Source organism: Ranitomeya imitator, chromosome 1 (assembly GCF_032444005.1).
Source record: "Ranitomeya imitator isolate aRanImi1 chromosome 1, aRanImi1.pri, whole genome shotgun sequence".
In the NCBI taxonomy this organism is placed as follows: domain Eukaryota; kingdom Metazoa; phylum Chordata; class Amphibia; order Anura; family Dendrobatidae; genus Ranitomeya; species Ranitomeya imitator.
In genome coordinates, this window is record NC_091282.1 from 1220146935 (window position 1) to 1220171991 (window position 25057).

The window sequence follows — 25057 nt, forward strand, 5'->3', positions numbered from 1 at the left end:
GGCCCATACATTCTGATATCAATAATATATACCTGACAGGAGCCCATACATTCTGATATCAATAATATATACCTGACAGGGGCCCATACATTCTGATATCAATAATATATACCTGACAGGAGCCCATACATTCTGATATCAATAATATATACCTGACAGGGGCCCATACATTCTGATATCAATAATATATACCTGACAGGAGCCCGTACAGTCTAGCATCTTCACAGTGAGCCGGCTACCCTGTATGGGCTGCAGTCAGGCACCTGGGAGGAGCCCATACACTCTAGGCTCAACCATAGACGGGATGCCTCCATCACGTGACCTGCCGTCCGATCAGCTGTTTCCGGGTCACAGGTCACCTCCTTTTCCCATCATGGCCGCCTCCATGTGCGACGTGTTCTCCTTTTGTGTGGAGCCGGAGCCGGCGCGGCGGGCGGTGGAGATCCGGTACATCAACAGCGGCAAGGTACCGGGGACCGGGGGAGGGAGCCGGGGGGACCGGGGGAGGGAGCCGGGGGGACCGGGGGAGGCTCCGATACACACAGTCCATACATCACCGCCTGCTGCCTCACACCGGCGCCGGACAGATGTATAGTGTATATATGGCGTGTGTGTATATATATGTATAGTGTATATATGGCGTGTGTGTATATATATGTATAGTGTATATATGGTGTGTGTGTGTATATATATGTATAGTGTATATATGGTGTGTGTGTATATATATGTATAGTGTATATATGGCGTGTGTATATATATGTATAGTGTATATATGGTGTGTGTGTATATATATGTATAGTGTATATATGGCGTGTGTATATATATGTATAGTGTATATATGGCGTGTGTGTGTATATATATGTATAGTGTATATATGGTGTGTGTGTATATATATGTATAGTGTATATATGGCGTGTGTGTATATATATGTATAGTGTATATATGGCGTGTGTGTATATATATGTATAGTGTATATATGGCCAGTGTGTGTATATATATGTATAGTGTATATATGGCGTGTGTGTATATATATGTATAGTGTATATATGGCGTGTGTGTATATATATGTATAGTGTATATATGGCGTGTGTGTATATATATATGTATAGTGTATATATGGTGTGTGTGTATATATATGTATAGTGTACATATGGCCTGTGTGTATATATATGTATAGTGTACATATGGCGTGTGTGTATATATATGTATAGTGTATATATGGCGTGTGTGTATATATATGTATAGTGTATATATGGCGTGTGTGTATATATATATGTATAGTGTATATATGGCGTGTGTGTATATATATATGTATAGTGTATATATGGCGTGTGTGTATATATATGTATAGTGTATATATGGCGTGTGTGTATATATATGTATAGTGTATATATGGTGTGTGTATATATATGTATAGTGTATATATGGCGTGTGTGTATATATATGTATAGTGTATATATGGCGTGTGTGTATATATATGTATAGTGTATATATGGTGTGTGTATATATATGTATAGTGTATATATGGCGTGTGTGTATATATATGTATAGTGTATATATGGCGTGTGTGTATATATATGTATAGTGTATATATGGCGTGTGTGTATATATATGTATAGTGTATATATGGCGTGTGTGTATATATATGTATAGTGTATATATGGCGTGTGTGTATATATATGTATAGTGTATATATGGTGTGTGTATATATATGTATAGTGTATATATGGCGTGTGTGTATATATATGTATAGTGTATATATGGCGTGTGTGTATATATATGTATAGTGTATATATGGCGTGTGTGTATATATATGTATAGTGTATATATGGCGTGTGTATATATATGTATAGTGTATATATGGTGTGTGTGTATATATATGTATAGTGTATATATGGTGTGTGTGTATATATATGTATAGTGTATATATGGCCTGTGTGTATATATATGTATAGTGTATATATGGCGTGTGTGTATATATATGTATAGTGTATATATGGCGTGTGTGTATATATATGTATAGTGTATATATGGCGTGTGTGTATATATGTATAGTGTATATATGGCGTGTGTGTATATATATGTATAGTGTATATATGGCGTGTGTGTATATATATGTATAGTGTATATATGGCGTGTGTGTATATATATATGTATAGTGTATATATGGCGTGTGTGTATATATATGTATAGTGTATATATGGCGTGTGTGTATATATATGTATAGTGTATATATGGCGTGTGTGTATATATATGTATAGTGTATATATGGCGTGTGTGTATATATATGTATAGTGTATATATGGTGTGTGTGTATATATATATGTATAGTGTATATATGGCGTGTGTGTATATATATGTATAGTGTACATATGGCGTGTGTGTATATATATGTATAGTGTATATATGGCGTGTTTGTATATATATGTATAGTGTATATATGGTGTGTGTGTATATATATGTATAGTGTATATATGGCGTGTGTATATATATGTATAGTGTATATATGGCGTGTGTGTATATATATGTATAGTGTATATATGGCGTGTGTGTATATATATGTATAGTGTATATATGGTGTGTGTATATATATGTATAGTGTATATATGGCGTGTGTGTATATATATGTATAGTGTATATATGGCGTGTGTGTATATATATGTATAGTGTATATATGGCGTGTGTGTATATATATGTATAGTGTATATATGGCGTGTGTGTATATATATGTATAGTGTATATATGGTGTGTGTATATATATGTATAGTGTATATATGGCGTGTGTGTATATATATGTATAGTGTATATATGGCGTGTGTGTATATATATGTATAGTGTATATATGGCGTGTGTGTATATATATGTATAGTGTATATATGGTGTGTGTGTATATATGTATAGTGTATATATGGCGTGTGTGTATATATATGTATAGTGTATATATGGCGTGTGTGTATATATATGTATAGTGTATATATGGCGTGTGTGTATATATATATGTATAGTGTATATATGGCGTGTGTGTATATATATGTATAGTGTATATATGGCGTGTGTGTATATATATGTATAGTGTATATATGGCGTGTGTGTATATATATGTATAGTGTATATATGGCGTGTGTGTATATATATGTATAGTGTATATATGGCGTGTGTGTATATATATATATGTATAGTGTATATATGGCGTGTGTGTATATATATGTATAGTGTACATATGGCGTGTGTGTATATATATGTATAGTGTATATATGGCGTGTTTGTATATATATGTATAGTGTATATATGGTGTGTGTGTATATATATGTATAGTGTATATATGGCGTGTGTATATATATGTATAGTGTATATATGGCGTGTGTGTATATATATGTATAGTGTATATATGGCGTGTGTGTATATATATGTATAGTGTATATATGGTGTGTGTATATATATGTATAGTGTATATATGGCGTGTGTGTATATATATGTATAGTGTATATATGGTGTGTGTGTATATATATGTATAGTGTATATATGGCGTGTGTGTATATATATGTATAGTGTATATATGGTGTGTGTGTATATATGTATAGTGTATATATGGCGTGTGTGTATATATATGTATAGTGTATATATGGCGTGTGTATATATATGTATAGTGTATATATGGCGTGTGTGTATATATATGTATAGTGTATATATGGTGTGTGTGTATATATGTATAGTGTATATATGGCGTGTGTGTATATATATGTATAGTGTATATATGGCGTGTGTATATATATGTATAGTGTATATATGGCGTGTGTATATATATGTATAGTGTATATATGGTGTGTGTGTATATATATGTATAGTGTATATATGGCGTGTGTGTATATATATATGTATAGTGTATATATGGTGTGTGTATATATATGTATAGTGTATATATGGCGTGTGTGTATATATATGTATAGTGTATATATGGTGTGTGTGTATATATATGTATAGTGTATATATGGCGTGTGTGTATATATATGTATAGTGTATATATGGTGTGTGTGTATATATGTATAGTGTATATATGGCGTGTGTGTATATATATGTATAGTGTATATATGGCGTGTGTATATATATGTATAGTGTATATATGGCGTGTGTGTATATATATGTATAGTGTATATATGGTGTGTGTGTATATATGTATAGTGTATATATGGCGTGTGTGTATATATATGTATAGTGTATATATGGCGTGTGTGTATATATATGTATAGTGTATATATGGCGTGTGTATATATATGTATAGTGTATATATGGTGTGTGTGTATATATGTATAGTGTATATATGGCGTGTGTATATATATATGTATAGTGTATATATGGTGTGTGTGTATATATATGTATAGTGTATATATGGCGTGTGTGTATATATGTATAGTGTATATATGGCGTGTGTATATATATATGTATAGTGTATATATGGTGTGTGTGTATATATATGTATAGTGTATATATGGCGTGTGTGTATATATATGTATAGTGTATATATGGCGTGTGTATATATATATGTATAGTGTATATATGGCCTGTGTGTGTATATATATGTATAGTGTACATATGGCGTGTGTGTATATATATGTATAGTGTATATATGGCGTGTGTGTATATATATGTATAGTGTATATATGGCGTGTGTGTATATATATATGTATAGTGTATATATGGCGTGTGTGTATATATATGTATAGTGTATATATGGCGTGTGTATATATATATATGTATAGTGTATATATGGTGTGTGTATATATATGTATAGTGTATATATGGCGTGTGTGTATATATATGTATAGTGTATATATGGTGTGTGTGTATATATATGTATAGTGTATATATGGTGTGTGTGTATATATATGTATAGTGTATATATGGCGTGTGTATATATATGTATAGTGTATATATGGTGTGTGTGTATATATGTATAGTGTATATATGGCGTGTGTATATATATATGTATAGTGTATATATGGTGTGTGTGTATATATATGTATAGTGTATATATGGCGTGTGTGTATATATATGTATAGTGTATATATGGCCTGTGTATATATATATGTATAGTGTATATATGGTGTGTGTGTATATATGTATAGTGTATATATGGCGTGTGTGTATATATATGTATAGTGTATATATGGCGTGTGTATATATATGTATAGTGTATATATGGCGTGTGTGTATATATATGTATAGTGTATATATGGTGTGTGTGTATATATGTATAGTGTATATATGGCGTGTGTGTATATATATGTATAGTGTATATATGGCGTGTGTATATATATGTATAGTGTATATATGGCGTGTGTATATATATGTATAGTGTATATATGGTGTGTGTGTATATATATGTATAGTGTATATATGGCGTGTGTGTATATATATATATGTATAGTGTATATATGGTGTGTGTATATATATGTATAGTGTATATATGGCGTGTGTGTATATATATGTATAGTGTATATATGGTGTGTGTGTATATATATGTATAGTGTATATATGGCGTGTGTGTATATATATGTATAGTGTATATATGGTGTGTGTGTATATATGTATAGTGTATATATGGCGTGTGTGTATATATATGTATAGTGTATATATGGCGTGTGTATATATATGTATAGTGTATATATGGCGTGTGTGTATATATATGTATAGTGTATATATGGTGTGTGTGTATATATGTATAGTGTATATATGGCGTGTGTGTATATATATGTATAGTGTATATATGGCGTGTGTGTATATATATGTATAGTGTATATATGGCGTGTGTATATATATGTATAGTGTATATATGGTGTGTGTGTATATATGTATAGTGTATATATGGCGTGTGTATATATATATGTATAGTGTATATATGGTGTGTGTGTATATATATGTATAGTGTATATATGGCGTGTGTGTATATATGTATAGTGTATATATGGCGTGTGTATATATATATGTATAGTGTATATATGGTGTGTGTGTATATATATGTATAGTGTATATATGGCGTGTGTGTATATATATGTATAGTGTATATATGGCGTGTGTATATATATATGTATAGTGTATATATGGCCTGTGTGTGTATATATATGTATAGTGTACATATGGCGTGTGTGTATATATATGTATAGTGTATATATGGCGTGTGTGTATATATATGTATAGTGTATATATGGCGTGTGTGTATATATATATGTATAGTGTATATATGGCGTGTGTGTATATATATGTATAGTGTATATATGGCGTGTGTATATATATATATGTATAGTGTATATATGGTGTGTGTATATATATGTATAGTGTATATATGGCGTGTGTGTATATATATGTATAGTGTATATATGGTGTGTGTGTATATATATGTATAGTGTATATATGGTGTGTGTGTATATATATGTATAGTGTATATATGGCGTGTGTATATATATGTATAGTGTATATATGGTGTGTGTGTATATATGTATAGTGTATATATGGCGTGTGTATATATATATGTATAGTGTATATATGGTGTGTGTGTATATATATGTATAGTGTATATATGGCGTGTGTGTATATATATGTATAGTGTATATATGGCCTGTGTATATATATATGTATAGTGTATATATGGTGTGTGTGTATATATATGTATAGTGTATATATGGTGTGTGTGTATATATATGTATAGTGTACATATGGCCTGTGTGTATATATATGTATAGTGTACATATGGCGTGTGTGTATATATATGTATAGTGTATATATGGCGTGTGTGTATATATATGTATAGTGTATATATGGCGTGTGTGTATATATATATGTATAGTGTATATATGGCGTGTGTGTATATATATGTATAGTGTATATATGGCGTGTGTGTATATATATGTATAGTGTATATATGGCGTGTGTGTATATATATGTATAGTGTATATATGGCGTGTGTGTATATATATGTATAGTGTATATATGGTGTGTGTGTATATATATATGTATAGTGTATATATGGCGTGTGTGTATATATATGTATAGTGTACATATGGCGTGTGTGTATATATATGTATAGTGTATATATGGCGTGTGTGTATATATATGTATAGTGTATATATGGCGTGTGTGTATATATATATGTATAGTGTATATATGGCGTGTGTGTATATATATGTATAGTGTATATATGGTGTGTGTGTGTGTATATATGGCGTGTGTGTATATATATGTATAGTGTACATATGGCGTGTGTATATATATGTATAGTGTACATATGGCGTGTGTGTATATATATGTATAGTGTATATATGGTGTGTGTGTGTATATATATATGTATAGTGTACATATGGCGTGTGTGTATATATATGTATAGTGTACATATGGCGTGTGTGTATATATATGTATAGTGTATATATGGCGTGTGTGTATATATATATGTATAGTGTATATATGGCGTGTGTGTATATATATATGTATAGTGTATATATGGCGTGTGTGTATATATATATGTATAGTGTATATATGGCGTGTGTGTATATATATATGTATAGTGTATATATGGCGTGTGTGTATATATATGTATAGTGTATATATGGCGTGTGTGTATATATATGTATAGTGTATATATGGCGTGTGTGTATATATATGTATAGTGTATATATGGCGTGTGTGTATATATATGTATAGTGTATATATGGCGTGTGTGTATATATATGTATAGTGTATATATGGCGTGTGTGTATATATATGTATAGTGTATATATGGCGTGTGTGTATATATATGTATAGTGTATATATGGCGTGTGTGTATATATATGTATAGTGTATATATGGCGTGTGTGTATATATATGTATAGTGTATATATGGCGTGTGTGTATATATATGTATAGTGTATATATGGCGTGTGTGTATATATATGTATAGTGTATATATGGCGTGTGTGTATATATATGTATAGTGTATATATGGCGTGTGTGTATATATATGTATAGTGTATATATGGCGTGTGTGTATATATATGTATAGTGTATATATGGCGTGTGTGTATATATATGTATAGTGTATATATGGCGTGTGTGTATATATATGTATAGTGTATATATGGCGTGTGTGTATATATATGTATAGTGTATATATGGCGTGTGTGTATATATATGTATAGTGTATATATGGCGTGTGTGTATATATATGTATAGTGTATATATGGCGTGTGTGTATATATATGTATAGTGTATATATGGCGTGTGTGTATATATATGTATAGTGTATATATGGCGTGTGTGTATATATATGTATAGTGTATATATGGCGTGTGTGTATATATATGTATAGTGTATATATGGCGTGTGTGTATATATATGTATAGTGTATATATGGCGTGTGTGTATATATATGTATAGTGTATATATGGCGTGTGTGTATATATATATATACTCTAGGTGGTGGCCCGCTCACTGTATCCCCCGTTCTGCGCTCCTGCCCCTGATGGTTTCTTTGCCTCCTTGTGGTTCAGGGTCGGGGGCTGTTTGCTGCTCGGAGCTTCCGCAGGGGAGACCCCATATTTCAGGAGAAGCCGCTGGTGTCGTCCCAGTTCCAGTGGAACGCGCTGTACAGATACAGAGGTGAGATTGGGGGGTGCAGATGCTGGTGGGTTCTTGCACGTGCATGTTCTGGGATCAGGGGGGGGGGGTGCTGATGCGCTTGGTGGGTTTGAGTGGGGCGGTTGCACGTGGTAGGATCTGGCGGGAGGTTACACGTGGTAGGATCTGGCGGGGGCTTGCACGTGGTAGGATCTGGCGGGGGTTGTGGGATGCAGTGGGATCTAGCTGTGGCGCACAGTGTGACCTGGTGGGGCTTTCTTGTCCCTGGGTTCCTCGGCGGTCGTCTCGGTTCTAATTGGTGCGTTCGGCTCCTCACCCGTCTCCTGTCTTCTCCAGCCTGTGACCACTGCCTGCGATCCCTGGAGACGGCGGAGGAGAACGCCCAGCGCCTGTCGGCCAACGTCCATGTCACCCTCCCCTACCCAGAACTCTGCACAGTTCAGAATGGTCTCCACCAGCAGTGTCCGCAGTGCCAGGTGAGGAGGGGGCGGCGGGCACCCCAGACATGGCCGCCACACTGCGCTGCCTCACAACTCGCTTATCGGAGCAGCACTGCAGTGTAAAGCATGGGCCGAGGAAGATTGATCCTTCAAGGGAACCTGTCACCCCGTTTTTTCAGTAGGAGATAAAAATACCGTTAAATAGGGCCTGAGCTGTGCTTTACAATAGGGTATTTTTTGTCCCCTGATTCCCTACCTATGCTGCCGAAATACCTTACAAAAGTGGCCTTTTTTGCCTGTCAATCAGGCTGGTCAGGTCGGATGGGCATGGTCACAGCGCTGTTTCTCCCCCACATCTTGCTTATGTTCCCGTTGGTGGCGTAGTGCTTCTCGCATGCGCAAGTGCCGAATGCTCTGCGCAGCTGTAGAAAAAGAGCGCGCTCGCCGCTATTCATCGGTTTCTCGGTGGGCGCGGCCATCTTCCTGAGGCCGCGCGTGCGCAGATGGAGTCTCCTGCTTCCCGGGGCTTCAGGAAAATGGCCGCGGGATGTCCATCTGCGCACGCGCGGCATCCCGCGGCCATTTTCCTGAAGCCCCGGGAAGCAGGAGACTCCATCTGCGCACGCGCGGCCTCAGGAAGATGGCTGCGACCACCGAGAAACCGATGAATAGCGGCGAGCGCGCTCTTTTTCTACAGCTGCGCAGAGCATTCGGCACTTGCGCATGCGAGAAGCACTACGCCACCAACGGGAACATAAGCAAGATGTGGGGGAGAAACAGCGCTGTGACCATGCCCATCCGACCTGACCAGCCTGATTGACAGGCAAAAAAGGCCACTTTTGTAAGGTATTTCGGCAGCATAGGTAGGGAATCAGGGGACAAAAAATACCCTATTGTAAAGCACAGCTCAGGCCCTATTTAACGGTATTTTTATCTCCTACTGAAAAAACGGGGTGAGAGGTTCCCTTTAAGATGCAGTGCTAGATTCCAGTAACGAGCTGTGGAGCGTGGCTGCAGTGTAAAGCATCAGGAATAGACCATAGTATCCTGAGCCTGTGAACCCGAGTATCGTATAATGATGGAGCTGAGCTGCAGTGTAAAGTATCAGGAATAGACCATAGTATCCTGAGCCTGTGAGCCCGAGTATCGTATAATGATGGAGCTGAGCTGTAGTGTAAAGTATCAGGAATAGACCATAGTATCCTGAGCCTGTGAGCCCGAGTATCTTATAATGATGGAGCTGAGCTGCAGTGTAAAGTATCAGGAATAGACCATAGTATCCTGAGCCTGTGAACCCGAGTATCTTATAATGATGGAGCTGAGCTGTAGTGTAAAGTATCAGGAATAGACCATAGTATCCTGAGCCTGTGAGCCCGAGTATCTTATAATGATGGAGCTGAGCTGCAGTGTAAAGTATCAGGAATAGACCATAGTATCCTGAGCCTGTGAACCCGAGTATCGTATAATGATGGAGCTGAGCTGTAGTGTAAAGTATCAGGAATAGACCATAGTATCCTGAGCCTGTGAGCCCGAGTATCGTATAATGATAGAGCTGAGCTGTAGTGTAAAGTATCAGGAATAGACCATAGTATCCTGAGCCTGTGAGCCCGAGTATCTTATAATGATGGAGCTGAGCTGTAGTGTAAAGTATCAGGAATAGACCATAGTATCCTGAGCCTGTGAACCCGAGTATCTTATAATGATGGAGCTGAGCTGTAGTGTAAAGCATCAGGAATAGACTATAGTATCCTGAGCCTGTGAACCCGAGTATCTTATAATGATGGAGCTGAGCTGTAGTGTAAAGTATCAGGAATAGACTATAGTATCCTGAGACTGTGAGCCCGGGTATCGTATAATGATGGAGCTGAGCTGTAGTGTAAAGTATCAGGAATAGACCATAGTATCCTGAGCCTGTGAGCCCGAGTATCTTATAATGATGGAGCTGAGCTGTAGTGTAAAGTATCAGGAATAGACCATAGTATCCTGAGCCTGTGAACCCGAGTATCGTATAATGATGGAGCTGAGCTGTAGTGTAAAGTATCAGGAATAGACCATAGTATCCTGAGCCTGTGAGCCCGAGTATCGTATAATGATGGAGCTGAGCTGTAGTGTAAAGTATCAGGAATAGACCATAGTATCCTGAGCCTGTGAACCCGAGTATCTTATAATGATGGAGCTGAGCTGTAGTGTAAAGTATCAGGAATAGACCATAGTATCCTGAGCCTGTGAACCCGAGTATCGTATAATGATGGAGCTGAGCTGTAGTGTAAAGTATCAGGAATAGACCATAGTATCCTGAGCCTGTGAACCCGAGTATCTTATAATGATGGAGCTGAGCTGTAGTGTAAAGTATCAGGAATAGACCATAGTATCCTGAGCCTGTGAACCCGAGTATCTTATAATGATGGAGCTGAGCTGCAGTGTAAAGTATCAGGAATAGACCATAGTATCCTGAGCCTGTGAACCCGAGTATCTTATAATGATGGAGCTGAGCTGTAGTGTAAAGTATCAGGAATAGACCATAGTATCCTGAGCCTGTGAACCCGAGTATCTTATAATGATGGAGCTGAGCTGTAGTGTAAAGCATCAGGAATAGACTATAGTATCCTGAGCCTGTGAACCCGAGTATCTTATAATGATGGAGCTGAGCTGTAGTGTAAAGTATCAGGAATAGACTATAGTATCCTGAGACTGTGAGCCCGGGTATCGTATAATGATGGAGCTGAGCTGTAGTGTAAAGTATCAGGAATAGACCATAGTATCCTGAGCCTGTGAGCCCGAGTATCTTATAATGATGGAGCTGAGCTGTAGTGTAAAGTATCAGGAATAGACCATAGTATCCTGAGCCTGTGAACCCGAGTATCGTATAATGATGGAGCTGAGCTGTAGTGTAAAGTATCAGGAATAGACCATAGTATCCTGAGCCTGTGAACCCGAGTATCGTATAATGATGGAGCTGAGCTGTAGTGTAAAGTATCAGGAATAGACCATAGTATCCTGAGCCTGTGAACCCGAGTATCTTATAATGATGGAGCTGAGCTGTAGTGTAAAGTATCAGGAATAGACCATAGTATCCTGAGCCTGTGAACCCGAGTATCTTATAATGATGGAGCTGAGCTGCAGTGTAAAGTATCAGGAATAGACCATAGTATCCTGAGCCTGTGAACCCGAGTATCTTATAATGATGGAGCTGAGCTGTAGTGTAAAGTATCAGGAATAGACCATAGTATCCTGAGCCTGTGAACCCGAGTATCTTATAATGATGGAGCTGAGCTGTAGTGTAAAGTATCAGGAATAGACCATAGTATCCTGAGCCTGTGAACCCGAGTATCTTATAATGATGGAGCTGAGCTGTAGTGTAAAGTATCAGGAATAGACCATAGTATCCTGAGCCTGTGAACCCGAGTATCGTATAATGATGGAGCTGAGCTGTAGTGTAAAGTATCAGGAATAGACCATAGTATCCTGAGCCTGTGAACCCGAGTATCTTATAATGATGGAGCTGAGCTGTAGTGTAAAGTATCAGGAATAGACCATAGTATCCTGAGCCTGTGAGCCCGAGTATCTTATAATGATGGAGCTGAGCTGTAGTGTAAAGTAACAGGAATAGACTATAGTATCCTGAGCCTGTGAACCCGAGTATCGTATAATGATGGAGCTGAGCTGTAGTGTAAAGTATCAGGAATAGACCATAGTATCCTGAGCCTGTGAACCCGAGTATCGTATAATGATGGAGCTGAGCTGTAGTGTAAAGTATCAGGAATAGACCATAGTATCCTGAGCCTGTGAACCCGAGTATCGTATAATGATGGAGCGGAGCTGTAGTGTAAAGTATCAGGAATAGACCATAGTATCCTGAGCCTGTGAGCCCGAGTATCGTATAATGATGGAGCTGAGCTGTAGTGTAAAGTATCAGGAATAGACCATAGTATCCTGAGCCTGTGAACCCGAGTATCTTATAATGATGGAGCTGAGCTGTAGTGTAAAGTATCAGGAATAGACCATAGTATCCTGAGCCTGTGAGCCCGAGTATCTTATAATGATGGAGCTGAGCTGTAGTGTAAAGCATCAGGAATAGACTATAGTATCCTGAGCCTGTGAGCCCGAGTATCGTATAATGATGGAGCTGAGCTGCAGTGTAAAGTATCAGGAATAGACCATAGTATCCTGAGCCTGTGAGCCCGAGTATCGTATAATGATGGAGCTGAGCTGTAGTGTAAAGTATCAGGAATAGACCATAGTATCCTGAGCCTGTGAACCCGAGTATCTTATAATGATGGAGCTGAGCTGCAGTGTAAAGTATCAGGAATAGACCATAGTATCCTGAGCCTGTGAACCCGAGTATCGTATAATGATGGAGCTGAGCTGTAGTGTAAAGTATCAGGAATAGACTATAGTATCCTGAGCCTGTGAACCCGAGTATCTTATAATGATGGAGCTGAGCTGTAGTGTAAAGTATCAGGAATAGACCATAGTATCCTGAGCCTGTGAGCCCGAGTATCTTATAATGATGGAGCTGAGCTGTAGTGTAAAGTATCAGGAATAGACCATAGTATCCTGAGCCTGTGATCCCGAGTATCGTATAATGATGGAGCTGAGCTGCAGTATAAAGTATCAGGAATAGACCATAGTATCCTGAGCCTGTGATCCCGAGTATCGTATAATGATGGAGCTGAGCTGCAGTATAAAGTATCAGGAATAGACCATAGTATCCTGAGCCTGTGATCCCGAGTATCGTATAATGATGGAGCTGAGCTGTAGTGTAAAGTATCAGGAATAGACCATAGTATCCTGAGCCTGTGAACCCGGGTATCTTATAATGATGGAGCTGAGCTGTAGTGTAAAGTATCAGGAATAGACCATAGTATCCTGAGCCTGTGAACCCGAGTATCGTATAATGATGGAGCTGAGCTGTAGTGTAAAGTATCAGGAATAGACCATAGTATCCTGAGCCTGTGAGCCCGAGTATCTTATAATGATGGAGCTGAGCTGCAGTGTAAAGTATCAGGAATAGACCATAGTATCCTGAGCCTGTGAGCCCGAGTATCGTATAATGATGGAGCTGAGCTGTAGTGTAAAGTATCAGGAATAGACCATAGTATCCTGAGCCTGTGAGCCCGAGTATCGTATAATGATGGAGCTGAGCTGTAGTGTAAAGTATCAGGAATAGACTATAGTATCCTGAGCCTGTGAACCCGAGTATCGTATAATGATGGAGCTGAGCTGCAGTGTAAAGTATCAGGAATAGACCATAGTATCCTGAGCCTGTGAACCGAGTATCGTATAATGATGGAGCTGAGCTGTAGTGTAAAGTATCAGGAATAGACCATAGTATCCTGAGCCTGTGAGCCCGAGTATCTTATAATGATGGAGCTGAGCTGCAGTGTAAAGTATCAGGAATAGACCATAGTATCCTGAGCCTGTGAGCCCGAGTATCTTATAATGATGGAGCTGAGCTGCAGTGTAAAGTATCAGGAATAGACCATAGTATCCTGAGCCTGTGAGCCCGAGTATCGTATAATGATGGAGCTGAGCTGTAGTGTAAAGTATCAGGAATAGACCATAGTATCCTGAGCCTGTGAGCCCGAGTATCGTATAATGATGGAGCTGAGCTGCAGTGTAAAGTATCAGGAATAGACCATAGTATCCTGAGCCTGTGAACCCGAGTATCTTATAATGATGGAGCTGAGCTGTAGTGTAAAGTATCAGGAATAGACCATAGTATCCTGAGCCTGTGAGCCCGAGTATCTTATAATGATGGAGCTGAGCTGTAGTGTAAAGTATCAGGAATAGACCATAGTATCCTGAGCCTGTGAGCCCGAGTATCTTATAATGATGGAGCTGAGCTGTAGTGTAAAGTATCAGGAATAGACCATAGTATCCTGAGCCTGTGAACCCGAGTATCTTATAATGATGGAGCTGAGCTGTAGTGTAAAGTATCAGGAATAGACCATAGTATCCTGAGCCTGTGAACCCGAGTATCTTATAATGATGGAGCTGAGCTGTAGTGTAAAGTATCAGGAATAGACCATAGTATCCTGAGCCTGTGAACCCGAGTATCTTATAATGATGGAGCTGAGCTGTAGTGTAAAGTATCAGGAATAGACCATAGTATCCTGAGCCTGTGAACCCGAGTATCGTATAATGATGGAGCTGAGCTGCAGTGTAAAGTATCAGGAATAGACCATAGTATCCTGAGCCTGTGAGCCCGAGTATCGTATAATGATGGAGCTGAGCTGTAGTGTAAAGTATCAGGAATAGACCATAGTATCCTGAGCCTGTGAACCCGAGTATCGTATAATGATGGAGCTGAGCTGCAGTGTAAAGTATCAGGAATAGACCATAGTATCCTGAGCCTGTGAGCCCGAGTATCTTATAATGATGGAGCTGAGCTGTAGTGTAAAGTATCAGGAATAGACCATAGTATCCTGAGCCTGTGAGCCCGAGTATCTTATAATGATGGAGCTGAGCTGCAGTGTAAAGTATCAGGAATAGACCATAGTATCCTGAGCCTGTGAACCCGAGTATCTTATAATGATGGAGCTGAGCTGTAGTGTAAAGTATCAGGAATAGACTATAGTATCCTGAGCCTGTGAACCCGAGTATCGTATAATGATAGAGCTGAGCTGTAGTGTAAAGTATCAGGAATAGACCATAGTATCCTGAGCCTGTGAGCCCGAGTATCTTATAATGATGGAGCTGAGCTGCAGTGTAAAGTATCAGGAATAGACCATAGTATCCTGAGCCTGTGAACCCGAGTATCTTATAATGATGGAGCTGAGCTGTAGTGTAAAGTATCAGGAATAGACCATAGTATCCTGAGCCTGTGAACCCGAGTATCGTATAATGATGGAGCTGAGCTGTAGTGTAAAGCATCAGGAATAGACCATAGTATCCTGAGCCTGTGAACCCGAGTATCGTATAATGATGGAGCTGAGCTGCAGTGTAAAGTATCAGGAATAGACCATAGTATCCTGAGCCTGTGAACCCGAGTATCTTATAATGATGGAGCTGAGCTGCAGTGTAAAGTATCAGGAATAGAACATAGTATCCTGAGCCTGTGAACCCGAGTATCTTATAATGATGGAGCTGAGCTGTAGTGTAAAGTATCAGGAATAGACTATAGTATCCTGAGACTGTGAGCCCGGGTATCGTATAATGATGGAGCTGAGCTGTAGTGTAAAGTATCAGGAATAGACCATAGTATCCTGAGCCTGTGAGCCCGAGTATCTTATAATGATGGAGCTGAGCTGTAGTGTAAAGTATCAGGAATAGACCATAGTATCCTGAGCCTGTGAACCCGAGTATCTTATAATGATGGAGCTGAGCTGTAGTGTAAAGTATCAGGAATAGACCATAGTATCCTGAGCCTGTGAACCCGAGTATCGTATAATGATGGAGCTGAGCTGTAGTGTAAAGTATCAGGAATAGACCATAGTATCCTGAGCCTGTGAGCCCGAGTATCGTATAATGATGGAGCTGAGCTGTAGTGTAAAGTATCAGGAATAGACCATAGTATCCTGAGCCTGTGAACCCGAGTATCGTATAATGATGGAGCTGAGCTGCAGTGTAAAGTATCAGGAATAGACCATAGTATCCTGAGCCTGTGAACCCGAGTATCTTATAATGATGGAGCTGAGCTGCAGTATAAAGTATCAGGAATAGACCATAGTATCCTGAGCCTGTGAACCCGAGTATCTTATAATGATGGAGCTGAGCTGTAGTGTAAAGTATCAGGAATAGACCATAGTATCCTGAGCCTGTGAACCCGAGTATCGTATAATGATGGAGCTGAGCTGCAGTGTAAAGTATCAGGAATAGACCATAGTATCCTGAGCCTGTGAACCCGAGTATCGTATAATGATGGAGCTGAGCTGTAGTGTAAAGTATCAGGAATAGACTATAGTATCCTGAGCCTGTGAACCCGAGTATCTTATAATGATGGAGCTGAGCTGTAGTGTAAAGTATCAGGAATAGACCATAGTATCCTGAGCCTGTGAACCCGAGTATCTTATAATGATGGAGCTGAGCTGTAGTGTAAAGTATCAGGAATAGACCATAGTATCCTGAGCCTGTGAACCCGAGTATCTTATAATGATGGAGCTGAGCTGCAGTGTAAAGTATCAGGAATAGACCATAGTATCCTGAGCCTGTGAACCCGAGTATCTTATAATGATGGAGCTGAGCTGTAGTGTAAAGTATCAGGAATAGACCATAGTATCCTGAGCCTGTGAGCCCGAGTATCTTATAATGATGGAGCTGAGCTGTAGTGTAAAGTATCAGGAATAGACCATAGTATCCTGAGCCTGTGAGCCCGAGTATCGTATAATGATGGAGCTGAGCTGTAGTGTAAAGTATCAGGAATAGACCATAGTATCCTGAGCCTGTGAACCTGAGTATCTTATAATGATGGAGCTGAGCTGTAGTGTAAAGTATCAGGAATAGACTATAGTATCCTGAGCCTGTGAACCCGAGTATCGTATAATGATGGAGCTGAGCTGTAGTGTAAAGTATCAGGAATAGACCATAGTATCCTGAGCCTGTGAACCCGAGTATCTTATAATGATGGAGCTGAGCTGTAGTGTAAAGTATCAGGAATAGACTATAGTATCCTGAGCCTGTGAACCCGAGTATCGTATAATGATGGAGCTGAGCTGTAGTGTAAAGTATCAGGAATAGACTATAGTATCCTGAGCCTGTGAACCCGAGTATCTTATAATGATGGAGCTGAGCTGTAGTGTAAAGTATCAGGAATAGACCATAGTATCCTGAGCCTGTGAACCCGAGTATCTTATAATGATGGAGCTGAGCTGTAGTGTAAAGTATCAGGAATAGACCATAGTATCCTGAGCCTGTGAACCCGAGTATCTTATAATGATGGAGCTGAGCTGTAGTGTAAAGTATCAGGAATAGACTATAGTATCCTGAGCCTGTGAGCCCGAGTATCGTATAATGATGGAGCTGAGCTGTAGTGTAAAGTATCAGGAATAGACTATAGTATCCTGAGCCTGTGAGCCCGAGTATCGTATAATGATGGAGCTGAGCTGTAGTGTAAAGTATCAGGAATAGACCATAGTATCCTGAGCCTGTGAACCCGAGTATCTTATAATGATGGAGCTGAGCTGTAGTGTAAAGTATCAGGAATAGACCATAGTATCCTGAGCCTGTGAGCCCGAGTATCGTATAATGATGGAGCTGAGCTGTAGTGTAAAGTATCAGGAATAGACCATAGTATCCTGAGCCTGTGAGCCCGAGTATCTTATAATGATGGAGCTGAGCTGTAGTGTAAAGTATCAGGAATAGACCATAGTATCCTGAGCCTGTGAGCCCGAGTATCGTATAATGATGGAGCTGAGCTGTAGTGTAAAGTATCAGGAATAGACTATAGTATCCTGAGCCTGTGAGCCCGAGTATCGTATAATGATGGAGCTGAGCTGCAGTGTAAAGTATCAGGAATAGACTATAGTATCCTGAGCCTGTGAGCCCGAGTATCTTATAATGATGGAGCTGAGCTGTAGTGTAAAGTATCAGGAATAGACCATAGTATCCTGAGCCTGTGAACCCGAGTATCGTATAATGATGGAGCTGAGCTGCAGTGTAAAGTATCAGGAATAGACTATAGTATCCTGAGCCTGTGAGCCCGAGTATCGTATAATGATGGAGCTGAGCTGTAGTGTAAAGTATCAGGAATAGACCATAGTATCCTGAGCCTGTGAACCCGAGTATCGTATAATGATGGAGCTGAGCTGCAGTGTAAAGTATCAGGAATAGACTATAGTATCCTGAGCCTGTGAACCCGAGTATCGTATAATGATGGAGCTGAGCTGTAGTCTAAAGTATCAGGAATAGACTATAGTATCCTGAGCCTGTGAGCCCGAGTATCGTATAATGATGGAGCTGAGCTGTAGTGTAAAGTATCAGGAATAGACCATAGTATCCTGAGCCTGTGAACCCGAGTATCTTATAATGATGGAGCTGAGCTGTAGTGTAAAGTATCAGGAATAGACTATAGTATCCTGAGCCTGTGAGCCCGAGTATCGTATAATGATGGAGCTGAGCTGTAGTGTAAAGTATCAGGAATAGACCATAGTATCCTGAGCCTGTGAACCCGAGTATCTTATAATGATGGAGCTGAGCTGTAGTGTAAAGTATCAGGAATAGACCATAGTATCCTGAGCCTGTGAACCCGAGTATCTTATAATGATGGAGCTGAGCTGCAGTGTAAAGTATCAGGAATAGACTATAGTATCCTGAGCCTGTGAACCCGAGTATCGTATAATGATGGAGCTGAGCTGTAGTGTAAAGTATCAGGAATAGACCATAGTATCCTGAGCCTGTGAGCCCGAGTATCGTATAATGATGGAGCTGAGCTGCAGTGTAAAGTATCAGGAATAGACCATAGTATCCTGAGCCTGTGAGCCCGAGTATCGTATAATGATGGAGCTGAGCTGTAGTGTAAAGTATCAGGAATAGACCATAGTATCCTGAGCCTGTGAGCCCGAGTATCTTATAATGATGGAGCTGAGCTGTAGTGTAAAGTATCAGGAATAGACCATAGTATCCTGAGCCTGTGAGCCCGAGTATCGTATAATGATGGAGCTGAGCTGTAGTGTAAAGTATCAGGAATAGACTATAGTATCCTGAGCCTGTGAGCCCGAGTATCTTATAATGATGGAGCTGAGCTGTAGTGTAAAGTATCAGGAATAGACCATAGTATCCTGAGCCTGTGAACCCGAGTATCGTATAATGATGGAGCTGAGCTGCAGTGTAAAGTATCAGGAATAGACTATAGTATCCTGAGCCTGTGAGCCCGAGTATCGTATAATGATGGAGCTGAGCTGTAGTGTAAAGTATCAGGAATAGACCATAGTATCCTGAGCCTGTGAACCCGAGTATCGTATAATGATGGAGCTGAGCTGCAGTGTAAAGTATCAGGAATAGACTATAGTATCCTGAGCCTGTGAACCCGAGTATCGTATAATGATGGAGCTGAGCTGTAGTGTAAAGTATCAGGAATAGACTATAGTATCCTGAGCCTGTGAGCCCGAGTATCGTATAATGATGGAGCTGAGCTGTAGTGTAAAGTATCAGGAATAGACCATAGTATCCTGAGCCTGTGAACCCGAGTATCTTATAATGATGGAGCTGAGCTGTAGTGTAAAGTATCAGGAATAGACTATAGTATCCTGAGCCTGTGAGCCCGAGTATCGTATAATGATGGAGCTGAGCTGTAGTGTAAAGTATCAGGAATAGACCATAGTATCCTGAGCCTGTGAACCCGAGTATCTTATAATGATGGAGCTGAGCTGTAGTGTAAAGTATCAGGAATAGACCATAGTATCCTGAGCCTGTGAACCCGAGTATCTTATAATGATGGAGCTGAGCTGCAGTGTAAAGTATCAGGAATAGACTATAGTATCCTGAGCCTGTGAACCCGAGTATCGTATAATGATGGAGCTGAGCTGTAGTGTAAAGTATCAGGAATAGACCATAGTATCCTGAGCCTGTGAGCCCGAGTATCGTATAATGATGGAGCTGAGCTGCAGTGTAAAGTATCAGGAATAGACCATAGTATCCTGAGCCTGTGAACCCGAGTATCTTATAATGATGGAGCTGAGCTGTAGTGTAAAGTATCAGGAATAGACCATAGTATCCTGAGCCTGTGAACCCGAGTATCTTATAATGATGGAGCTGAGCTGTAGTGTAAAGTATCAGGAATAGACCATAGTATCCTGAGCCTGTGAACCCGAGTATCTTATAATGATGGAGCTGAGCTGCAGTGTAAAGTATCAGGAATAGACTATAGTATCCTGAGCCTGTGAACCCGAGTATCGTATAATGATGGAGCTGAGCTGTAGTGTAAAGTATCAGGAATAGACCATAGTATCCTGAGCCTGTGAGCCCGAGTATCGTATAATGATGGAGCTGAGCTGCAGTGTAAAGTATCAGGAATAGACCATAGTATCCTGAGCCTGTGAGCCCGAGTATCTTATAATGATGGAGCTGAGCTGCAGTGTAAAGTATCAGGAATAGACCATAGTATCCTGAGCCTGTGAACCCGAGTATCTTATAATGATGGAGCTGAGCTGTAGTGTAAAGTATCAGGAATAGACCATAGTATCCTGAGCCTGTGAGCCCGAGTATCTTATAATGATGGAGCTGAGCTGTAGTGTAAAGTATCAGGAATAGACCATAGTATCCTGAGCCTGTGAACCCGAGTATCTTATAATGATGGAGCTGAGCTGCAGTGTAAAGTATCAGGAATAGACCATAGTATCCTGAGCCTGTGAACCCGAGTATCGTATAATGATGGAGCTGAGCTGTAGTGTAAAGCATCAGGAATAGACCATAGTATCCTGAGCCTGTGAGCCCGAGTATCTTATAATGATGGAGCTGAGCTGTAGTGTAAAGTATCAGGAATAGACCATAGTATCCTGAGCCTGTGAGCCCGAGTATCGTATAATGATGGAGCTGAGCTGTAGTGTAAAGTATCAGGAATAGACCATAGTATCCTGAGCCTGTGAGCCCGAGTATCTTATAATGATGGAGCTGAGCTGTAGTGTAAAGTATCAGGAATAGACTATAGTATCCTGAGCCTGTGAACCCGAGTATCTTATAATGATGGAGCTGAGCTGTAGTGTAAAGTATCAGGAATAGACTATAGTATCCTGAGCCTGTGAGCCCGAGTATCTTATAATGATGGAGCTGAGCTGTAGTGTAAAGTATCAGGAATAGACCATAGTATCCTGAGCCTGTGAACCCGAGTATCGTATAATGATGGAGCTGAGCTGCAGTGTAAAGTATCAGGAATAGACCATAGTATCCTGAGCCTGTGAACCGAGTATCGTATAATGATGGAGCTGAGCTGTAGTGTAAAGTATCAGGAATAGACCATAGTATCCTGAGCCTGTGAGCCCGAGTATCTTATAATGATGGAGCTGAGCTGCAGTGTAAAGTATCAGGAATAGACCATAGTATCCTGAGCCTGTGAGCCCGAGTATCTTATAATGATGGAGCTGAGCTGTAGTGTAAAGTATCAGGAATAGACCATAGTATCCTGAGCCTGTGAACCCGAGTATCGTATAATGATGGAGCTGAGCTGTAGTGTAAAGTATCAGGAATAGACCATAGTATCCTGAGCCTGTGAGCCCGAGTATCTTATAATGATGGAGCTGAGCTGTAGTGTAAAGTATCAGGAATAGACTATAGTATCCTGAGCCTGTGAACCCGGGTATCTTATGATGGAGCTGAGCTGTAGTGTAAAGTATCAGGAATAGACCATAGTATCCTGAGCCTGTGAACCGAGTATCTTATAATGATGGAGCTGAGCTGCAGTGTAAAGTATCAGGAATAGACCATAGTATCCTGAGCCTGTGAACCCGGGTATCGTATAATGATGGAGCTGAGCTGCAGTGTAAAGTATCAGGAATAGACCATAGTATCCTGAGCCTGTGAGCCCGAGTATCTTATAATGATGGAGCTGAGCTGTAGTGTAAAGTATCAGGAATAGACCATAGTATCCTGAGCCTGTGAGCCCGAGTATCGTATAATGATGGAGCTGAGCTGCAGTGTAAAGCATCAGGAATAGACTATAGTATCCTGAGCCTGTGAGCCCGAGTATCGTATAATGATGGAGCTGAGCTGTAGTGTAAAGTATCAGGAATAGACCATAGTATCCTGAGCCTGTGAGCCCGAGTATCTTATAATGATGGAGCTGAGCTGTAGTGTAAAGTATCAGGAATAGACCATAGTATCCTGAGCCTGTGAACCCGAGTATCTTATAATGATGGAGCTGAGCTGCAGTGTAAAGTATCAGGAATAGACCATAGTATCCTGAGCCTGTGATCCCGAGTATCGTATAATGATGGAGCTGAGCTGTAGTGTAAAGTATCAGGAATAGACCATAGTATCCTGAGCCTGTGAACCCGAGTATCTTATAATGATGGAGCTGAGCTGTAGTGTAAAGTATCAGGAATAGACCATAGTATCCTGAGCCTGTGAACCCGAGTATCTTATAATGATGGAGCTGAGCTGTAGTGTAAAGTATCAGGAATAGACCATAGTATCCTGAGCCTGTGAGCCCGAGTATCGTATAATGATGGAGCTGAGCTGCAGTGTAAAGCATCAGGAATAGACTATAGTATCCTGAGCCTGTGAGCCCGAGTATCGTATAATGATGGAGCTGAGCTGCAGTGTAAAGTATCAGGAATAGACTATAGTATCCTGAGCCTGTGAGCCCGAGTATCGTATAATGATGGAGCTGAGCTGTAGTGTAAAGTATCAGGAATAGACCATAGTATCCTGAGCCTGTGAGCCCGAGTATCTTATAATGATGGAGCTGAGCTGTAGTGTAAAGTATCAGGAATAGACCATAGTATCCTGAGCCTGTGAACCCGAGTATCTTATAATGATGGAGCTGAGCTGTAGTGTAAAGTATCAGGAATAGACCATAGTATCCTGAGCCTGTGATCCCGAGTATCGTATAATGATGGAGCTGAGCTGCAGTGTAAAGTATCAGGAATAGACCATAGTATCCTGAGCCTGTGATCCCGAGTATCGTATAATGATGGAGCTGAGCTGTAGTGTAAAGTATCAGGAATAGACCATAGTATCCTGAGCCTGTGAACCCGAGTATCGTATAATGATGGAGCTGAGCTGCAGTGTAAAGTATCAGGAATAGACCATAGTATCCTGAGCCTGTGAACCCGAGTATCGTATAATGATGGAGCTGAGCTGTAGTGTAAAGTATCAGGAATAGACCATAGTATCCTGAGCCTGTGAACCCGAGTATCGTATAATGATGGAGCTGAGCTGCAGTGTAAAGTATCAGGAATAGACCATAGTATCCTGAGCCTGTGAGCCCGAGTATCTTATAATGATGGAGCTGAGCTGCAGTGTAAAGTATCAGGAATAGACCATAGTATCCTGAGCCTGTGAGCCCGAGTATCGTATAATGATGGAGCTGAGCTGCAGTGTAAAGTATCAGGAATAGACCATAGTATCCTGAGCCTGTGAGCCCGAGTATCGTATAATGATGGAGCTGAGCTGTAGTGTAAAGTATCAGGAATAGACCATAGTATCCTGAGCCTGTGATCCCGAGTATCGTATAATGATGGAGCTGAGCTGCAGTGTAAAGTATCAGGAATAGACCATAGTATCCTGAGCCTGTGATCCCGAGTATCGTATAATGATGGAGCTGAGCTGCAGTGTAAAGTATCAGGAATAGACCATAGTATCCTGAGCCTGTGATCCCGAGTATCGTATAATGATGGAGCTGAGCTGCAGTGTAAAGTATCAGGAATAGACCATAGTATCCTGAGCCTGTGATCCCGAGTATCGTATAATGATGGAGCTGAGCTGTAGTGTAAAGTATCAGGAATAGACCATAGTATCCTGAGCCTGTGAACCCGAGTATCGTATAATGATGGAGCTGAGCTGCAGTGTAAAGTATCAGGAATAGACCATAGTATCCTGAGCCTGTGAGCCCGAGTATCTTATAATGATGGAGCTGAGCTGCAGTGTAAAGTATCAGGAATAGACCATAGTATCCTGAGCCTGTGAGCCCGAGTATCGTATAATGATGGAGCTGAGCTGCAGTGTAAAGTATCAGGAATAGACCATAGTATCCTGAGCCTGTGAGCCCGAGTATCGTATAATGATGGAGCTGAGCTGTAGTGTAAAGTATCAGGAATAGACCATAGTATCCTGAGCCTGTGAGCCGAGTATCTTATAATGATGGAGCTGAGCTGCAGTGTAAAGTATCAGGAATAGACCATAGTATCCTGAGCCTGTGAGCCGAGTATCTTATAATGATGGAGCTGAGCTGTAGTGTAAAGTATCAGGAATAGACTATAGTATCCTGAGCCTGTGAGCCCGAGTATCTTATAATGATGGAGCTGAACTGTAGTGTAAAGTATCAGGAATAGACCATAGTATCCTGAGCCTGTGAGCCCGAGTATCGTATAATGATGGAGCTGAGCTGTAGTGTAAAGTATCAGGAATAGACCATA

At 40.1% G+C, this 25057-nt stretch overlaps 1 protein-coding gene across 1 annotated transcript in view; it reads left to right on the plus strand.

The window, feature by feature from the left end:
* Positions 1–313: 313 nt before the first annotated feature.
* The window catches only part of SMYD5 (SMYD family member 5), a 48410-nt gene continuing 23666 nt past the window's right edge, over positions 314–25057 (plus strand). Inside the window, exons 1-3 of the mRNA XM_069745076.1 lie at positions 314–466; positions 8520–8628; positions 8944–9083. Of these exons, the coding sequence (XP_069601177.1) occupies positions 374–466; positions 8520–8628; positions 8944–9083 (342 nt within the window). The 5' untranslated portion in view covers positions 314–373. The remainder of the gene's footprint in view (positions 467–8519; positions 8629–8943; positions 9084–25057) is intronic.